The 20,582-nt window shown below is 34.2% G+C and overlaps 1 protein-coding gene and 1 long non-coding RNA gene across 4 annotated transcripts; one reads left to right on the top strand and one right to left on the bottom strand.

Annotated features, from left to right (window-relative positions):
• The first annotated feature begins 9,349 nt into the window (after nt 1-9,349).
• On the top strand, nt 9,350-11,214 carry LOC137727329 (gibberellin 2-beta-dioxygenase-like). Its single transcript, XM_068466195.2, has 3 exons — nt 9,350-9,814; nt 10,017-10,365; nt 10,719-11,214. Exons 1-3 carry the CDS (start codon nt 9,408-9,410, stop codon nt 10,989-10,991), a joined length of 1,029 nt encoding a protein of 342 aa, XP_068322296.2. The 5' UTR covers nt 9,350-9,407; the 3' UTR covers nt 10,992-11,214.
• A 2,708-nt stretch (nt 11,215-13,922) lies between these two features.
• On the bottom strand, nt 13,923-16,995 carry LOC137740870 (uncharacterized). 3 transcript variants are annotated; one of them, XR_015951856.1, is made up of 4 exons: nt 16,312-16,995; nt 16,149-16,224; nt 15,045-15,526; nt 13,923-14,249 (listed from the first exon to the last, which is right to left on the bottom strand). It is a non-coding gene; the product is annotated as an uncharacterized LOC137740870 (long non-coding RNA). The 3 variants fall into 3 exon arrangements; XR_015951857.1 differs by having other exon boundaries at nt 13,923-15,122; nt 16,312-16,993; XR_015951855.1 differs by having other exon boundaries at nt 13,923-15,526; nt 16,312-16,987.
• Between the last annotated feature and the right edge of the window lie 3,587 nt (nt 16,996-20,582).

Here is a 20,582-nt window from a genome sequence, read left to right as displayed (position 1 = left end):
AATGCAGTTCAATATCCACCAAATAAATCAAGGACTTCTCTGCCCTCTCACTTTTCATACATTCTTATTCTTTTTTATTTATACGGTCACAGTTAAGCCATGTTAATATTTTATATTATTATTATCTTTTATCTTATTATCTTTATAAATAAAAATTAATATAAAATGTTGACATGATTTAACTATGATCGCATAAAATATGAGAGGATGAGAGTGTGCAGAAGTGGGAGAGCAGAGAAGCCGGGTCCATAAATCAAAAGGAAATCGCATTCCAGAAAAAAGAGCTCGTACCATACATTTCAAATGGCTTGTCCATGTCAGTTGTCATGCATTCATATCTATATCAATGTTATATTATTCAAAAGAATTTTATTGAAACTTTATTGAAAATTTTTTATTACTATTCACTTTAACGAAAAATCATATTTTTGCATTAAAAAATTAATTCTAGTACCATTCACTTTACCCTTTATTTTATCCTTATCGTTAAAACTCAAAGTTTTCAAACTATTTTCATTAGTTTTCTTAAGAATTTTTAGTATATTTCTGAGTATTCTATATACCATAATACGTAATCATTAGATCATGGTAGAATTCATTCAGTTCTATTCCTAAACTTAGAATTCATTCAGTTCTATTCCTAAACTTAACTCGCACTAAAACATACTTATTTCAAATCATGATGATTAATTGTTAAGTTTTAACGATTTGTAACAATATGAATCCACGGTCTGACACTATAATTGGTGAAAGAATAGTACTCTCCAAACTTGTGGAGGCATATAGTCAACACAACATATAAGGATTGCATGCACATTAGTAGTGATCACTTAATTTCCATGTGGACCACTGTAACCAAAATCTCTTTTGACTTCTCATTATTTTGGGTGGCTAGGTCTGAGAGCTAGTTGGATATAGATGGTCAGGTTAACTGCATCTTAGAGCATTGACAGTGATCAGGTTAACTGCATCGATCGACATTATTTTTGTGTATTCTCCAAGTGTTAACGTCTAACGCCCCATTGAGGGTCCTCGACAGTTCCACTACACTATCCACTCTCTCCTGCGCAGATAAAAAGTCTCTGAGACCAGAGAGAGAGGTCAATTTCAGCAGAGTCAGTCTTTCAAAAAGTCTGTATAAACCACGCATATAATGCAGGCAGTTTAATCTGTATCTGCATGTCTCTCATGATGTCTCCACCTTCTTCATGACACATCATTTCTTGCATTATTGTTTCGGAAAAATAAGATTCCACAGTGATGGGAGCCTATGTCGATACAAACATATATACTTTTTTAGTCTGAGAATATATACATGTATACATGTAATAAGGTTTTTCTCTAGTTAATCCGAATAAAACATTTAAAACACGAATATATGTTTGGTGATAGCTTTGTAAGTAGCAAAAGATTCTGGTTAAATATATAGTTAGAAATTGACTATAAAAGTTTAGAAGGAGAGACTTGAAATATACTACTAGTTATAAATATTACAAATGACTTCTTTCAAGTAGTCATTTTCTTTCATCTAATTTTGTAGTTCATTTGTAACTCTATTTAGCTTGAATCTCTTAGTTCTTGCACATCTCTCATCCAAGCATGGAATTAATGAGTTGTTTAGATTTATGATTTGATAATACGAAAATTTTGTATTGTCCACTATCTGACAGTAAGTTGAATATGCATACATGTGTGGTGATAGTAAGAGGTGTTCTAACGCATTCTTAAAATGGAAATAAATATATCACAAGCATTGAACAAGTAATGGAATGTGTCTTAAAAGTTTTTTACAAACGATACTACTACTCTAAAGAGAATGAGGGAGAACTTGAACGCGAAATGCAATGATTGAAGAACATAATAACTACAAACCAATAAGACAATCCAGCATTTGCTTAAAGTCTCACTTCATCTATAAATAGCGAAGTAGTCATATTATTTCAAAAATATATTCCCATTATTTAATGATTCTTACCGTCAACGAAAAGGTCCATTATCAGGCCTCCATATGGAACGGTCGTTTGCTTTAACTAGTTGCAGTTGAAATGCAAAGGAAGTACCCGAAACCTTCACAAATTGCACACCTGTAAACAAAACGATTCGAAACTTGTTATTGAAATTATCTTTGGGGTTTGGCTTCAGGTTGTCACATATAATAATTATGTTATTTTGATAAGATTTGACCCCGTGGGGAGTTTGACCATGACTTGGTAAAAGAAGTTGTTCCACACGCCATTATTCTTTTCCTACACAAGCAAGCAACGTATCAGTGCTTTAATCAGCACCTTTGAACGATTAGGAAACAAAATAATAGTGTGACCTATACGGTTATTTCATTTTCCAAAAATAAATATCATATATGGAGTACCATATAAAGAATCTTCGATTCAAAGTGGTCTCTTGTGTCCTTTGACCAAATGCATGTGCATTTCTTTGGCAGTTCATAAAATTAAAGAATTTTAATTGAGTAATACTATGGAGACTAAATTTTTAAATTAAAATTTTTAAACCAAATAATTTGAATGTTGATTGAATTATTACTTAATTAAGTATTTATTAACGTGTTTATTTCCTATTGATTGATTTTCCTAGCATTATCCTTTTTATTTTGTTATAAGCATTTTTCATGTCTCCCAAATGGATTAATCACCCGGCCAATTAACCAAAAATAATTAATATTGACGAGAAAATTATAGAGTGAAAGGGAGTGGGATTTTTCCCTTCCAAATTCCTACCCTTTCAGTCTCTTCCTTTTTCACTTTCCTCTTTTTCTTTCTCCTTTCATAAAAAACCAACATCAAATGTTGACATCACTTAATTTTGACCGTCTAAATAGGAAGAGACTGAAAGGAAAGAGAATTTAAAGAGAAAAGAATCCTACACCGAGTGAAAAAGTAGAAAGGAGAGTGAAATATATGTACAAATCCTTAATTACCATACGCAAGGGTGATATTAACAATAATTCAATTCCATTACTTTTAGTACTCAACTATAATGAAGTTAACAGCTTAGTTTCATTGGAGCCAGCCAGTAATTGAAATTTCTTGTTCAACTATGCTAGTGGATAAGTGAAAATCTTTGTCTTGAGAATTTCGGAACGTAGCAATCATTTTGACCTTTCTTTGTTTTTGTTGATAGTTTATACTACGTGACATTTTACCTGGACCATTCTTTCCGAGTTTTGTTCCTTAATGAGAACGTCAATATTATATATAATTACTTTTAGTCACAAATCCTTATATTATTGGCCCCTCTGTTAGCCTAATTGTCAAGTTAACTTTATTTTTACAACATAGACTGAAGTTGTCCCGTCTTTTTCCTTGCAATTGATCATATTGATGACAGATAGATTAACAAATGTTGGACGAAAAATAAGAACTTCTGTTTTTAAGAAAACCTGAAGTTTCTAGATATAGATGGAGATTAATCATGACATACGTGACATTCATATGACGTGTATGTATTAAAAAGTAGGCATATCAAGTGTCGAGTAAAAAGATAACAGTTAATTTGATAGTTTGAAAACTAAAAAGGACAATAGTGTAGAACTATGTCACTTTGGGATAGTAAAATGTCAAAATATTAAATATGTCGATCAAACTGATACGTGCCCCAAACGGTAAGAGTGCAAAATGTAAATTGTCCATCATATTTTGTTACTTTTGTTTTTGACAAACGAGATGATAATACACTAGACCTATTTATATTATAGGAATAAATTTATAGATTTTGATAGAGTCTAACTGATTTATAGAAATTTTAAGAAAAAAATTTGATTCAATTCTCTCGAATCTTGGGGGGAAAGTTGAAATTTGTGAATGCTTAAAATACACTACGAAATCTCTCCAATTCCCTTGAGTTCATCAACTTTTAAAATTCTTTAAAATCATTTCCTAATTGAATATATATACATGAAATTCTAATTGAATACAGCTGTATTCAATAGGATTTGATAAACTAACTTAAAATCCTGATTGAATACACTTTCAATTTTAGATGATCACTTAAAATATTGATTAAATATGGCTAAACTTATTAAAAGAATTAAAATTGCTCAAAATCCCAAATAAAAAACACCAAAAAAAATTCAAACTTGAGTGTTTTAGCCAACTTAACAAAATTCATGTTTGCATTTTACTTTGCTTACTTCACGTGCGCCATGTTTTATTTATTTGCAATGGAAAACAAAAAACTTGTTATTTGTACCCAACGATCAACTCTAACTAATGGATAATACTTAAGTATTTACTAGTTAGGGTCTCATTTACTCACGTTCTGATTTGACACAACTAAAAGATGTCATGTGTCCTTATTTTTTAAGGAACTTTAACAAAAAACTCATGGTATTGTTCATTTTAACGAAAAACCAAATTTTACACTAAAAAGTCAATACTGGTACTATTCATTTTACCCTTTATTTTGTCCTTATCGTTAACACTCAAAGTTTTCAAGCCCTTTACATTAGTTTTCCATTTTTTTTTAAATATCCAAAAACAATGAAATATGTGTTAAAATATAAATGGGCCAAAATAAAAGTGAGTATATAAGTATTCACCAGTAAGTACCTAAATATTATCCCTAATTAACCATTACTTTTTCCTTGAATAAAAGAAACAAAAGAAGAACACAATTATTATCCCTAATTAACCACTACTTTTTCCTTGAATAAAGGAAACTAAAGAAGAACACAATTATTTGTCATTTATAGAACTAAGTTAACTACTTTCATCTAATATTTATCTATATAGAGGGAGAAGGTAAAAAGGATGAAATTTTTACAGTATCTAAAATGCCCTTATCTTATTAGGATTTAAAAAAACCATGTAAGGTGGTTAGTAAGTTCATTATTTTTTAAGGTATATTCTGTGACATCCCACATCGCCCAGGGGAGTGATCCTTAAATGTATATTCTCATCCCTACTTAACACGAGGCCTTTTGGGAGCTCACTGGCTTCGGGTTCCGTAGGAACTCCGAAGTTAAGCGAGAAGGGGGCTAGAGCAATCTCATGATGGGTGACCCACTGGGAAGTTGCTCCTGAGTTCCCAAAAACAAAACCGTGAGGGAATGGTAAGCCCAAAGCGGACAATATCGTGCTACGGTAGTGGAGCGGGCCCAGGAAGTGATCCGCCCCGGGCCGGATGTGAAAATTGGTATCAGAGCCTAACCCTGGCCGTGGTGTGCCGACGAGGACGTCGGGCCCCTAACGGGGGTGGATTGTGACATCCCACATCGCCCAGGGGAGTGATCCTTAAATGTATATTCTCATCCCTACCTAGCACGAGGCTTTTTGGGAACTCACTGGCTTCGGGTTCCGTAGGAACTCCGAAGTTAAGCGAGAAGGGGGCTAGAGCAATCCCATGATGGGTGACCCACTGGGAAGTTGCTCCTGAATTCCCAAAAACAAAATCGTGAGGGAATGGTAAGCCCAAAGCGGACAATATCGTGCTACGGTAGTGGAGTCGGGCCCGGGAAGTGGTCCCGCCCGGGCCGGGATGTGACAATTTGGTATCAGAGCCTAACCCTGGCCGTGGTGTGCCGACGAGGACGTCGGGCCCCTAAGGGGGGTGGATTGTGACATCCCACATCGCCCAGGGGAGTGATCCTTAAATTTATATTCCCATCCCTACCTAACACGAGGCCTTTTGGGAGCTCACTGGCTTCGGGTTCCATAGGAACTCAGAAGTTAAGCGAGAAGGGGGCTAAAGCAATCCCATGATGGGTGACCCATTGGGAAGTTGCTCCTGAGTTCCCAAAAACAAAACTGTGAGGGAATGGTAAGCCCAAAGCGGACAATATCGTGCTACGGTGGTGGAGCGGGCCCGGAAAGTGATCCACCCCGGACCAGGATGTGACATATTCTAATAAGAAACAATAATATTTAAAATAAGTAAAACTAAAGCAAAAAACAATAAAGTAAAACAATAATATCTAAAAGAAGTTCACTATATATTGAATAAAGTCAGTAATTATTTAAAATCTGACCATATCTTGATGAAATATATCAAATCCAAACCGGACCCATTACATGTCTAACGTTTGAGATATTTTATTTTCTAGAATACATGCCACATATATTAAAGTAAGATTATAAGAAGATTAAATGAATTTAGGGAAGCGAAGTAGTGCCCTCTAAACTACTATGGGTATATACTTCACTCTTATTCTGCAGCTGAGAAGCAAACTCGCAACGCCAAACCAAAACACATAGCACCACAATAAAGAAGACAACTGATTAGTTTTTACGTAAATAAATTATAGATATTTTCTTTGTTCAAACAATTAATTAAAGTCAACTATATCCCTTTCATCCCAATACGAAAAGAAAGTATCACTTTCATGCATACATAATAATTTGTATTATTTAATAAAAACACTATTTGATGCAAGTGATGTGATTAGGGGTAGTTTTGGGACCTTTGGGTACAAGACAGTGTCCTATTATTATCAGTGAGAAAAACCTCAGCCCCCACCGCACACTACTAACTATTTTATGTTAAACTTCCGAGGCTCAACATGATCCATCAATAATATCATCCAAATTAATTGTTTCAATTTAATCATTTATTTTTTAAATGTTGACTTCTATCACAAAAGAAATCGATGATTTATGGATGAAAAATCTTATATATTAATTGTGTTTCAATCTGTTATATGTCCAATGTGAGATCATATTCTCTAACATTTTAATGTTAATTAACATAAAAGGGATTTGATTTTATAGTTATAGTTAATTAGTACTTAACAATAATAATTTGGAATCTTTGTTGGAGGCACAGGGTTTGGGCTCATATCGATCTCCTTTTCTCTTTTAAGATACCGACATTTAAGCAGTCAAATATTTTCCTTTCATCTTTTAGCCTTCCTCATCTAAATACTAATATAGTGTATTAATTGGAACTTTTACACATGGAAGTCCGCATCATATTTAGGTGTAAAACAACAAACACTTCGGTTTATTTAAGCTCTTGATCTTTTGCCCTAACCAGTCTCCTAACTTGAATGATGACTGATGACACCCTCATAGAATCAGATAGGTAGAAGAGGAGAAAGTAGACCTTTTATCTTTTTGGTAGAATTTTTACAGATTCTCTTTCAAATTTTCAATAGTTTCCCACACCTCAATACGCAAGCATAATAGTGGCAGTCACCCAATTTACTAGTCAAATATGTTTTGTAAATGATGTACATAAACATCATAGTAATTAAAATAGATTTAACTACTTAGTATTATGGTTTATTAGTATTTTTCTTCATTTATAATTGACAGATCTTAAATTATATTTTTGCCAAAGGCGAATTAGAACAAATTATTATTGCTAACTCATTGTAAGGTTTAGACTTCTCCTTCACTTCTTAGTGTAGATATATCATATGTATTAAAGAATTAGATTCAACAATCAGATTTTATGATGAGTTCGTGAAAACTTTTGTGTCCTTAATTAGCAATACTCATAGTTATTACTGAAATGGGATCTCAAGGACTATAGGTTGAAAACATAACATAAAAATTCGAAAAGAATATTAGATAAACCTAATATGCATGTATCACTGCCGCTTACTCATGTGTATGTAACATCTACTCACATTATACTGTAAATAATTAATAACACGCGCGACATGACAGTCCATAACCACATATTGTGTAGCCAAAACTCGTTTGGTGTTGATCGTATTCCTTAAATAACATACATCGAGAGAGCATTCCATTTGTTGAACCAAAATTAGGAACACCATTTAAGTATCATTTTAGAACACGAGCAATGATACACATACCACGTTTTTCATAATACATTTATATCACCTTTTTAATAGAGGTAGGGCCTAATACATGTGGGTCTCATTTCTATTAGAGATATGATACAAATGTGGTAAGAGTAGCATTTTTGACAAAACACCTCTGAAATAAAAGTTTCGTGAGAGTAGTTTGATTGACAACACTTGTGGTTTTCTCTTAAAGGGAGGGAATCAGAATTCATCGTGTAACCGCTGCTCCAAATCACCTTCCTTTATTTTACAACTCTTAGATTTTCTTTTTCCTTTTTTAGAATATAAGAGATATCCCACCACACATTAATAGCAGACTAATTCTACTCTTCATGCATCACAAGTATCACACGATCGTAGCGTATTTTTGCCCTTGGATCAAACGGACTTCAAAGTAAAGCCAGTGACTCAAGAAATTCATTTGTGAGAGTTCGACTCGGGTTAGGAATCGTTTCACTGGATCAACCCATTAAAGTCGATGAATCTTAATTTTTATCTTATCCTATAGGGTGAATTCTGAAGGGTTTCATTCCTCTATCGGTAAGGAAGAAGTAAGTAAATGTTTTGTACCACTGGTAAAAATGTAACTCAGCATGCAACTGGAAGTAAAAAAGTCTGCTTCGTTATTTAAACAACAATACATGCAATACATATATCATTTCGAAAGTGCTGAGTAAGAAAAACATATTTATATAGTATAAAAACCTATATTATTAAAATATGATTATAACAGTGAATACAGTGGTCCTCTTCTATGTAGCATAGTAATATAATATTTGAGAGAACTCCGGAGTGTTTATATTAGAGCTTTTAAACGTTAAATTTTGGTTATTATGTTTTTTTTTCCTTATATTAAGAATCTAACAATTCAAAACTTCATAACAATTTTGCATTTTCTAATATAGGTGAGGCTTGTGTGTAAATCTTATCTTTGTTAAAAATACGTGAACAAACGTATTAATTTTGTGTATATAAATAGAATTATTGGTATGAAAATCCGAAAGAGTGATATTAAACACGGAAATAAATAGACAAAATTTACAAAACATATGATGTGTTACCAATAGAAAATAAATATTTTAACCAATACTTAAGTCTCAATAATCACGTCATATAATTTATCAAATTTAATTTAAAAAGTTGATGTCCACCCAAGTGGAAAAGTAGTTTTTCTCTTCCTGGATAGCATAAACACGGAAAGGGATCCTCTCCAGATTCCTTTCCATCCGAGCCTACTGATCACACAATCTGAACTCTTGAAATTTGATCCAACGTTTAAAACAGGAAGCCCAATTAAAAGTTATAATAACTTTAGCCGTTTGATCAATTTTGAAGGACCTGGATTGTATAATCAGTAGGCTCCGGATCCCTTTTCCATAAACACCACACCAAGCAGACACACATAGCCAGATGGCTCCTGTTTATAGTTGCTAACGCCTCTGTACCCCTGACTCATGCATAAGCAAACCCTCACACCTTCCTTTCCCCCATTTAAACCCCCATCACCCTCCTCCTCCTCCTCGTCCACATTCTCACCCAACGCAAACTCCTCTGAAAGCTTGCAAACCATTTCTACCTCCCCCCCCCCCCTCTCTCTCTCTCTCTCTCTCTCTGTCTGTCTAAAAATACATATCTATTAGCTATGGTGGTTCTGTCACGACCAGCTACATTAGACCATTTTTCTGACCTAATCAAAACATGCAAGCACACCAGCTTGTTCACCGGCATCCCAGTCGTCGACCTCTCAAGCGCCGACGCAAAGCACCGCATAGTCAGGGCTTGTGAGGAGCACGGCATGTTTAAGGTGATCAACCATGGAGTCCCATTGGACTTCATGACCACACTGGAAGCCCAAGCTCTCAAATTTTTCAACCTGCCCCAGTCGGAGAAGGACAAGGCAGCCCCCGCCGACCCTTTCGGCTACAGAAGCAAGAGAATCGGTCCAAACGGCGACGTGGGTTGGATCGAATACATCCTCCTCAGCACCAATCTTGATGACATCTCTCATAAATCCCTCCCCATTTTCAAGGAAAATCCTGAAATTTTCCGGTAAAAATTTTGCAAAAAACAGAGAGCTCTGTTCTTCTCTGTTTTTATTTATTTTCATTTTTTTTACAAGCGATACTGGAAATCGTCTGCTTTACGAAGAAACAAAAACATAAACCCAGTATAGTAACGCTCATCTTTTGGTCTCCTGCGCTCGTTTCAAATTCGTTATTCTAAATTAACTAATTTACTTGTTCTTTCTCAGTGACGCAGTGGAGGATTATATTACAGCAGTGAAGAACATGACTTTTGAAGTGCTGGAAATGGTGGCTGATGGGCTGGGGATTGATCAAAGGAATGTGCTGAGCAAGCTTTTGAAAGGTGAGAAGAGTGACTCATGTTTCAGGCTAAACTATTATCCGCCATGCCCAGAGCTTCGCGCATTGAGTGGACGAAGTTTGATAGGGTTTGGGGAGCACACAGACCCACAGATCATTTCTGTCCTGAAATCCAACAACACATCAGGCCTGCAGATCAGTCTCAAAGATGGGACTTGGGTTACAGTCCCACCTGATCAGACTGCCTTTTTCATCAATGTTGGTGATTGCTTGCAGGTACCCAATTTTTTTATGATACTTGCCTATTTTATGATTTTTTGTCACTTTTTTTTATCAGTCAATCAATCAATTGCTTTGGAATATTAGGTCAACACCTGACTTCTAGTCTTTTAGCAGGCAACTTGCATTGCTTCTTCATTTTTCTTCCATAACACACTCTCACAACATCCCATAACAATCACTTCCTCCTTTGTCTTGGAGGTGATAAAGCAATGGTGATTAACCTTAAAAACTTAACTTCCACCTCGTCTTGTTTTTTTGAGGGTGATAAAAAATCTTAAGATGTGTTTGCAGTAAAAGTAAAATAAACTTACTGTTTTTGCTAACTTGGGAGTGGGATTTTGATGCAGGTGATGACTAATGGGCGGTTTAAGAGCGTGAAACATAGGGTTTTGGCTGACACACAAAGTTCAAGGGTTTCAATGATCTACTTTGGAGGGCCACCTTTGAGTGAGAAGATAGCACCTCTGCCGTCTCTAATGGCAGAAGGAGAAGAAAGCTTGTACAAGGAGTTCACGTGGAGTGAATACAAAAAGTCTGCGTACAGGTCAAGGCTGGCCGATAATAGGCTAGGACTATTTGAGAAGTCTGCTGCTGTGATGCTGTCCAATTCCCAATTTTAGCAAAACCAATATATACTAGGGCTTTTGTCAAAGCTCAGAATAGGTGTGAAAAAGTTGACTCCAATTTGCTCGTGTTTTTTCACTTCTTTTATTTTATTTTTTCTTCTGTTTCCTTTCCTTTTTAACTTCTTTTTTTTTTTTTTTTTTTTTTTTGTGCCTTTGGTTCTTTGTTTGGATGTAACAACCACCAAGCTTCTACATTAATGCGAGTTTATCATCTTCATGTCTTCTTGTTCAGAACTGTCCGTTGGGTTTCCATGTATAAACTTAAAATAGTTGTGTTGCATGTGTCGTACTTACCGGTTAGCTATAAATATTTGTCCCTATTTTGTTGAACATATTCTGAATTTGAATTATTATTTTTCTGGATAAGAAGAAACGTATTTTCAATAATCAACAAAAAAAAAAATCGACGAACAGTATGATATTTACAAAAGTTATTTACATAGTCCACTCAGCGGTTTCACAATTCACAATTAGGTATCTAATTCATGTGAGTCAAACCAATCAAACTAAATGTACAAAAACGTGCTAAAAATGAAATGCTAATAGTTGTTATAAACTGCTTTTTTTCGAAATCAATTGCAGATGCTTTAGCTTCAGTTGGCGCAGATAGTTATGCTTATTATTAGTAGTCTACGTTCCAAATTATGGGTGTAATGAACCTCATCCATTTAAGGGATGGTAAGTATCTCGCACGCGACTATTGCCGAAGAAATAATATCACCTAATCTTTCTCCATTTTAGAAAGAAAAAAAACTGCTTTATTTTTCAAACAACAAAAAGAAAATAGAGTACCTTCAATTATTATTCAATGCTTGTCGTCATCGTGTTACCTAAGTTTTTTTAGATATATAAACTGAAAAAGAAAGTGTTTATGATTGTCATCTTTTCCAATTAACTATTGGTTTTAGTGGAATTATTTTTTATTTTGATAAAATAATGTTACGTGCATAAATCATTTATTTTAATAAACCACATAAACATTGAATGATTCTGAGGCAAAACTACTCGCAGACGAGAAGTGGCCATCTAAGGGAGAAATATTCTACAATTCCATCACCTTATTGTGTTTTAGTTTTGGCCCCCTAAACATAAAATTATGTCGCCGTCCTGTTTATGCTTCCGGATTCTTCTTATATGGCCTACAACTTATAAAATACCCTTTTTAATTATATTATGTTCATTTCAATGCCACTATATTTCTTTTTTCTTTTCTTTTAAGGGGGACAATCTAACTCTTCCAAATCCGGAGGTGGCCAATTGGGAATTACACTCTAGTTGTAATTACGATCAAGTAAATTCACAATTTATAAAGTATCGAACCCAAAACCTCTTTTTTTTTTTTCCTTTAAATAGTTGATTTTCGCACTTTTCTACTAAGCAACTTGTCGTGGCTATATTCTCAAAACACTTAAAAAAGCATAATATATATATATATATATATATATATATATATATTGTGAAATAATACGTGAGAAATTGTATTTTGAAGATTACACAATAATTGTCACAAAATACTAATAATAATTTCTTTTTCTATTCTTTATGAGTTTCAAGTTTAATGAGCTGATAGATTTTTCTATGCACCTGGAGTACAAGTTTGTACACCACATGACATAATATGAGTGAAGAGTGAATATAATTTTAGTGTCTTTTCACTTGTATTACAAACATAGCATACTATCCTATGTTCCAAACACAGATGGTGTGCCAACTTAGATATATTAGTTTTTAGTTTTGATCAAAAGAAATGCACGTGTGTGCAATATATTTTGAGCCTTCAAATACTTTTTTAGAATCATATTGTTTAGTTTTGTCAACTTAAATATAGAGAGGAACCTTCAACGGGACAGTGTCATTTTCCGAAAATATTTTGTCGAATAAATCAATTTTCGCCATTAAAAATTATAGTATTTATATATAGTAGTTTATGAGATAGATAAGCAATTACTTAATTTCAAGATCCATTCACAACTATATATTCATGATGTGACTCAGATCTAGTCATTTGGACTCAAAAAGTAATGGTTTCCTGCTATAACTTAGACTTCTCATTTGTCCATAGTCTATGCCAGTATTCTGATCCGTTCCTTGGTCTGCTTGAGAGGTCACCACATTATTTTCTCAGCTTAATTGTTGATAATGAATTTCACGTTGATAGAAGAAAGACTCTTGCATGAGCTTATTAAGAATTAGGCTATTTTTCATGTTGTCAATTAATTTGATGGTAGAACCTTAACTTTTTTATGATATCAGAGTAGGTTGTACCACGTATGAAGACCAACGGCTATACGTGCTCCACGTCACCCATTTATGTTGTCCGCTTGAAAATCCACCGCACACGTGAGGGGATGTGTTGAGAATAAATCTCACATTGATGGGAGGATAGACCTTGCATGCACTTATAAGAAATTAGGCTACTATCTATATTGCCAATTAATTTTACAATCTTTTTTTTTTTTTTTTTTTTGTAGAAGCCAATTAATTTTATGATGAAACCTCAATTTTGTGTCATTAAACTATAGAAATACAATGGTCTTAAAAAATTCAGAAGTATAAAACGTTTTGGTACTAGAATTATTTAATTTCTCTCACATTTTCTTATGACAGACACACTACAAAAAATATGGGCACTGCGCACAATAAATTATATGTGCCCTTTGAGGCCAAAGAGCACCAAGACATGTGCCCATAGACCAATAGCAACAGTGCAGCTACTAAGTTTGTATCTGTGCCCTCTATGGGCGTCACCATTGCTAAAAGGGCACAATACACTGTTTAGTGCTCAAAGAGGTAGGCACAAATGGACCATTATTTGTGCCTGTTTTATCAGAAGACCTTTTCCAGCCATATTGACACTTATATTATAATTGTGCCAACAAGAATTAAATATTAAAAAAAATCAAAATTGAAAAAACTGAAACTGAATTGAGGTATTTTTTTTTTTTTAAATTTTCATAAAATGTAGAAAGCCTACAACACATTCTCAATCTCAGAAACATATATTGTAATGTTACATATTTCATCTCTAATGCAAAAAGAACTTGAAAGCAGACATTTTTGGACAAATGCATCTTCCCCAGCAAGCCTTGCACCTCATCAGAAGCCAAAACAAATATAGTCGACTTCAAAACAAAATAAGTCCAAAATTACACCTAAAAAGGAGTTGGTTAAAATCAATACATAAAAGTTCCAGATCTGCCATATCAAAGATTCACCTCTTTTTCCAACTTGGTGGATGGTGCAATCATCCTCCTGAAATCCAAATGAAAGTGAAAATGAAATTAAAAAAATAAAAAAAGAAAGGACCTATTTCCAGTCATGTTCAAGGACCAAAACTTTCAATCGGCATTAAGAACTCAATAGCAGTGATGCATTGCTACTTTGTTATACCAAATTACAGTGAACAAAATATGCAACTAAATTAAGCAGCAAAACCATCATTACCAGCAAACAAGATGTACAAAACAATAAAAGTTTGGACAATCATTGTTATGACATAAATTTCTAAGAAAGATAGAAACTACTAAGAACCTTATAGGCTCTACAACGCACAAGCTAATAAATAAGTATTTTCAAATCTAATTTTTAGCTTTAGTGAAGGCTTCCATGTTTCCATACGGAAAGATAAGATTCATGGAGCTGTTTAGTTTCTTAAGACTGCACGTTTCCTCACTGTTCAGTCTCTCCTAAGAGCAACCTAAACACTTAACTACAACTAAAAACTTGCAACAAAGCCCTCAAGTGGGTACTTGTAGGCTGTACCAATGTAATATATAGTCCATCCCTCTAAAATCCTTCCCCACTATTAGTTGTGTATAAACAGTTAAGAAGCTACAACATAACAATAGCATATGTTCATTTCTAACAATAAAATCATCCAGTAAGAAACGTACTCCTTATTAGACATCGTAGTGTTTTAGGGAGTGAAAACTCAAATCCGATCTTCACCTTTTATTATCAACATAATGTGATCATCAAGAAGTTAAATGAAGATAACAAATTAAATTTATGTTCATTTGCTAATAATGAAACAAGTAACAAACATACTTCATAAGTGACGTTTATTTGCCCCAATTGTCAAAACCACAGCTCTCCTGCAAGGCATCAAACAAGAAACCTCTTTTCCTTGAAAGTGAAAACAGTTAGGAATAAAAAGGAAAAATTGACGGGCATGGTAACAATACAAGAAATCAATACAATGCAATGAGACAAATTCGACAAAATTCACACCGAATGCCACATGAATTTTAGTTATGAAGATTTTGAGGAAGACTGAAAATTCATCATAATGAAAATCTGCTTATCAATGAGAGTGCACAAGATTGTAACATTAGATTCAGAAAATGGTTTTAATTGGTTTTGATAGGAAGCATTGTAAGTTAATCCCAAACATTTAATTCATGCTTCCAAAATTAAAAAATTCTACAATTGCAAGAGAAACCCTACTTAAATATCTTAAATGCCAAAACCAAAAACTGCCCTTATCTGCTGAAAGATAAGGGCAATCAACCACAGTTACATTCTCGTATCTGCATTACCAAACACATAAAAACAGGGCAATCAACTCTCCATCCAAGAAAACAATACAACATTGTTATGACATTATCTTTCCATTTGCTCCACAGACGAACTAATCTAGATGATATATGCAGCATTTGGACCTCTCATTGCCAAAGTCATGACTAGTATTAAAAAATTAAAACCATCGATCTAATTCATTAAATTTGATCAACAAACAGAACACACAAATGTAGAACTACAAAAATTGATAGAACAAGAGAGACAGGGAGGTACATGAAAATTGTGTACGATAGGAGCGAGTCTCCAAGTGAGTAAACTGTGACGTGCATACAGAAAATAAACAATAATAAATAACTCATATCTGAAAATATATAAACTCAAGCCGCAAAAAGAACACTAATTCAGATCTGGTGCGGCTTGAAAAAAACCCAGATCTGGTACACATACAATCTCTTCTAACCAATTCCTCCATACAATTGTACCTACTTAAATTCCAGGCAAAAAGTTCAGATTTTCATATATAAAATCACCACCCTTCAAATAATTCACATAAAAACACACAAAAACAAGCCAAGCTCTTAGAAATCGAAAGAAGGCTACGTTTAGGGTTAGGGTTTCTCGGGTTCTTACCTAAATCCAAGAATTTGAACCACTTTCTTACAGTTCAGCTTGAATTCAATCTCCCAAACAAAACCACTAACCAAATCTTCAACATGCCAAGTTAAAACCGAATTAGTCCTGAATCTCAAGAATTTTTCATATCTAAAAGTTAAAATTGAAGAAACCCACTTACATAGATAGGAAGCTCACTATGAGAGGATCAGTTTTCTCTATTGGGTCGAGATCTAGTTTTGGCCGAAACTTGTCCGGCGAGTCCGGCTTGGTCGTTTTAGAGAGAACAGAGAGGGAAGAGCCAGAACTAAAAATAAGGAAATATGAAAGAGATAAATATGAAGGATGTGTGTGGGTTAAGGGGAGAGGGAGAGAGAGAGAGAGAGAGAGAGAGAGAGAGAGAGTCGGATGGATGTGGGTGGGTTGAGGGGAGTATGATCTACGAAGGGTGTGGTGGGTTAGGGGAAGAGAGAGATAGAGTTGGATGGATGAGGGTGGGCTAAGGGGGAGTGATAGTGGGGATAATTACGAAGGGTGTCAGTAGGTTAAGGGGGGAGAGAGAGAGTTGGATAGAAGTGGGTGAGTTAAGCGGAAAAGAGAGTGTTGGATGGATGTGGGCCACAAGTTTTTGAAAAAAAATAATAAAGAACAAAGAATTGTGTCTTTAGAAGCAAACTATGGGCACAAATAATATATTAGAGCCATTTTTTTCAATAAAGCTGTCAGATAATGTATTTGTGCCTATTTTCTTTTACAATAGGCACAATCAATGGTGCCCTCTATGAAATAGGAACTGTTTCAGTCTTTTGATGGTCAAACAGGCACAAAATTCTCAATTGTGTCCTTTATTTTGTACCCATAGCTCATTTTTCTTGTAGTGACATGGTACAATTCATATCATATCCCATTTCAAAGCAAATATATCGAGCTAGGGATTTTGTTAACGTCGGTAGCTATCGCGCGCGAGATCAATATTTTAAAAAACTCGTGCATGGGATTACCTTAACTATGAACAAAAGTGACCAGTGTAAGTGGGCTATCATGTTATTCATACACTTAAGAGTGACTGACCTTAAAAAGTTCATAGCTCGCTACTATACATTTGAGGGAAACTCCAAAACTTAAACACATAACATGTTTGGGACACTTTTTGAAAGTTCGATGCTCTTCGTAGTCAGCCAAAACAGTGGATAACATCAACATGTTGAAAGATCCACTTCTTCCAGCATTTGGGGTAAAACTGAACAAGTAAAGGGATTGATAGTTGATTGAAAAGAAAAAAAAAGTAGTTACAGGGAGATCGACATCGATCTGGCCTTTAGAACCCATATAATTGAGCTTACTTTTATATTCAAAACTGACTTTAGAAAGTTTGAAGTAAACTATTCAATGGCTTAATTTCAACTACGCTCTTGAAATTTGATTTCAATCTCACTTTGTTCTCCTGAAACTCAAAAGTCGTCACTTTACTATCTGAAACTCGATTTTGATACCACTTTACCCCTTAAAAACTCCAAAGTCGCTGTTTTACTTACTTAAACTTGATTTTAATCCCACTTTGTTCTCTATAACTCTAAACTCGCCACTCTACTCTTTGAAATTCAAAATTTATTTTACATTGCCTTGTTTTTATTTTTTAAATTAAGTTCATCCATTCAAATTTTATAATTGGTAACATGTCAAATTTCTCTCTGAAATAAATGGATAGTAAAAAAGAACAAAAAGAACTATGTTCTCTCTTCACCAGCCACCTCCATTAAGAACATAAGAAATAACGAGATCAATAAAACTAATGGATAAGGTGGCTAGAGATGGAAGGAGAAGGGATGAATGTATGGGCAACCATTAGAGAGAGATGGGTTGGATAGATGAAACTGAGGAATTGTTTTTTGTATTTTTGTTACCTTTTCTTTTCTTTAATATATTATACAATGTTTAAAAAATATATATTTTTTTTCAATCTATGTTGCACCATTTGATTTGATACATGAACTTTATATTTGTGCCACATCAGTCATAAGTACATCCTAATTAGACCATGTAAACGGTTATTTAACCAAATACATAAATACAAGCCAAAATGGAATGAATATTAAGTTTCGAGGAGTAAATTGACGACTTTTGAGTTTCAAGAGGTAAAGTGGGATCAAAATTGAGTTTCAAAAAGCAAAGTACAGACTTTTGAGTTTCGGTGAATAAAGTTGGGTTGAAATCAAATTCCAAGAAATATAGGAAAAAAAAACCTTGTTCAATTGCCTGTAGGTTTTTTACACTGAAGCTATAAACCTTACAGCTAAAATTTCAACCGAAATTCATTCATCGAGTGGGTTTTTATTTTGGACGAATATTAATATTTGATAAATACTCGAACATGTAAATCTCTTTTGAGTGAATAATTCTACAAAGTACACACATGAGCTTAACTGATTAGAATGAGGATCTTTCAATTACATGCGTTCATTATATATCGTATGACCAGAAATTATTATAAATTTTTTTATTTAAAATTAAATATAAACAGTACCTGATAAAAATTAACCGTACGATATATGATAAACGAATATGATTGAAATATTTCTGAGATCCTCACAAAGAGAAGCCCCATTCAACTTATTTGTCGTCAACCCTACAGTTTGACAGTGGGAGTCAGACTCAGACTAAGCTTTTTCTTTTAACATAAAAAAAGTAATAAAAGGACCAATGCTTTTTTTTGTTACCATATATGGGAAAAAGAGAGAGGGCAGAAAAGGACATCAATGATTTCAGCATGAAATTCATGGGCTTTGGAGTCCCCACTTCCCCACACAAACAAGAAATACGTGAGGGTGGGGGAAGTGTGCACAGTAAAATACTACGGAGCCCAGTCCCTCTCATCACTCTCACTCTCAGCAGCTGCCACCTGCCAAATGTCCCAGGCCCTAGAGTCCATATTTGAAAATACATTCCAAGCTCTGCGCATCTCATTGCATATCACTATCCTGGAATAGGATTCTCTTCGTACCCTCTTTGTAGAAATTTAAAAGCTCAATTGATTATGTTCGTTTATTATATATCGTACGATTAAAAATTATTTTAAATTTAAAATTTAAAATTAAATATAAATAGTATGTAATAAAAATTGACTGTACGATGTACAATGAACAAGCACGATTAATTATCTTCAAATCCCCATAAAAATGATCCGGATAGAATCTTTGTCCCACTATCCCACCCTTTTCCTATGAGATAGCCATTTCATCATTATGGCTACGTTGGAATTTCGTCCTTATGGCTATCTTTTAGATTTTGGACAGCCTGTATGAGAAGATTTTGAAGACCATACATGAAAATTATAAAGAGGATGATTTTTTCTCCTCCTAATCTCTTTTTCTTTCTCTCTTCTTCTATTTGAACTATTACGGTTTAACCATGTCAATATCTTATATTAATTTTTTTTAGAGACAATAAGATAAAAAAAAAAATATGTAAGAGGAGGGCAAAGAATGGGATGAAAATAGGAGGGAAGAGAATTGTATTCCAAATTATAAAGGTATCATTCTCAAAGTAGTTTTTAATAATTTACATTTTTAGACAATGTGTTGATGTCAAGAAGCAAAACCTATGACGCTTAATTTGACTCTCAATGGATTAATTGAGTCACTTTTGACTAGCTAGACCAAGCAAAATTTAAATGTGTTCAATTGTCACAAACACAGATGGTTTTGTATCCATGGATTAGCTCTCACCATTTTCCTTCAATATTTGATTTCTACCAGGTTAGTGTAAGGCAGCAGGCACTATGAAGAAGCTTGGTACCTTATGAAGCAACAGGAAAGGACTCAAATTAACTAAAGTCTAAAGCTTATTCCTCAACATAAAAATTAGGTAATTTAGACAAATATCAGAAAGAAAAATGGAATCCACTGGTATTATACCCTCATATGTTGGTCCAGTAAGTAAAGCAAACATCCACGTCAACAATTAAAGTGTCCATGACTTTAAAACAAATTACATCAGTTGCCATCGATTTCCTAAGATTTGAATAGCAAATCTTTGTGATCCCTGCATATGATGAAAACTTAATGAACGAACAGCTCGTTTAGGTTTTGTGGTTTATTGATACTTGGAGAACAGATATGACGACGAAAATTGCTTTAGTTGTCTACCTGCATGTGTGAGATGGATTTTTTGTATGAAAATTGCGATTGCATATTTGTTTGAACCAGTCAATTGAGTTTTTAGCCTTCATAATTTGAGTAAGGGTGAATGCGGTCGCTGGTTTCTGTACACCAAGTAATTTGTGTTTCAAATTGAATTTGTGTTCGTTAACATGTAGTTTATGCTAAATGGGTCGATTGGGTTTGCTGGGGGGAATTGGGTTGGGTGTTAGGACAGGTACGAAATAGCATTATTAGTTGATTCCTAGTTGTTCTGTCTACCTAGAGTCCGAATCTTCGGCGGTTCTCTTTGTGA

The sequence above is a fragment of the Pyrus communis genome, chromosome 10, assembly GCF_041283825.1.
Source record: "Pyrus communis isolate YQ-2024b chromosome 10, ASM4128382v1, whole genome shotgun sequence".
Classification (NCBI taxonomy): Eukaryota; Viridiplantae; Streptophyta; class Magnoliopsida; order Rosales; family Rosaceae; genus Pyrus; species Pyrus communis.
The sequence above is the reverse complement of the archived record's forward strand: the minus strand, read 5'-3'. Positions and strand labels throughout refer to the sequence as shown.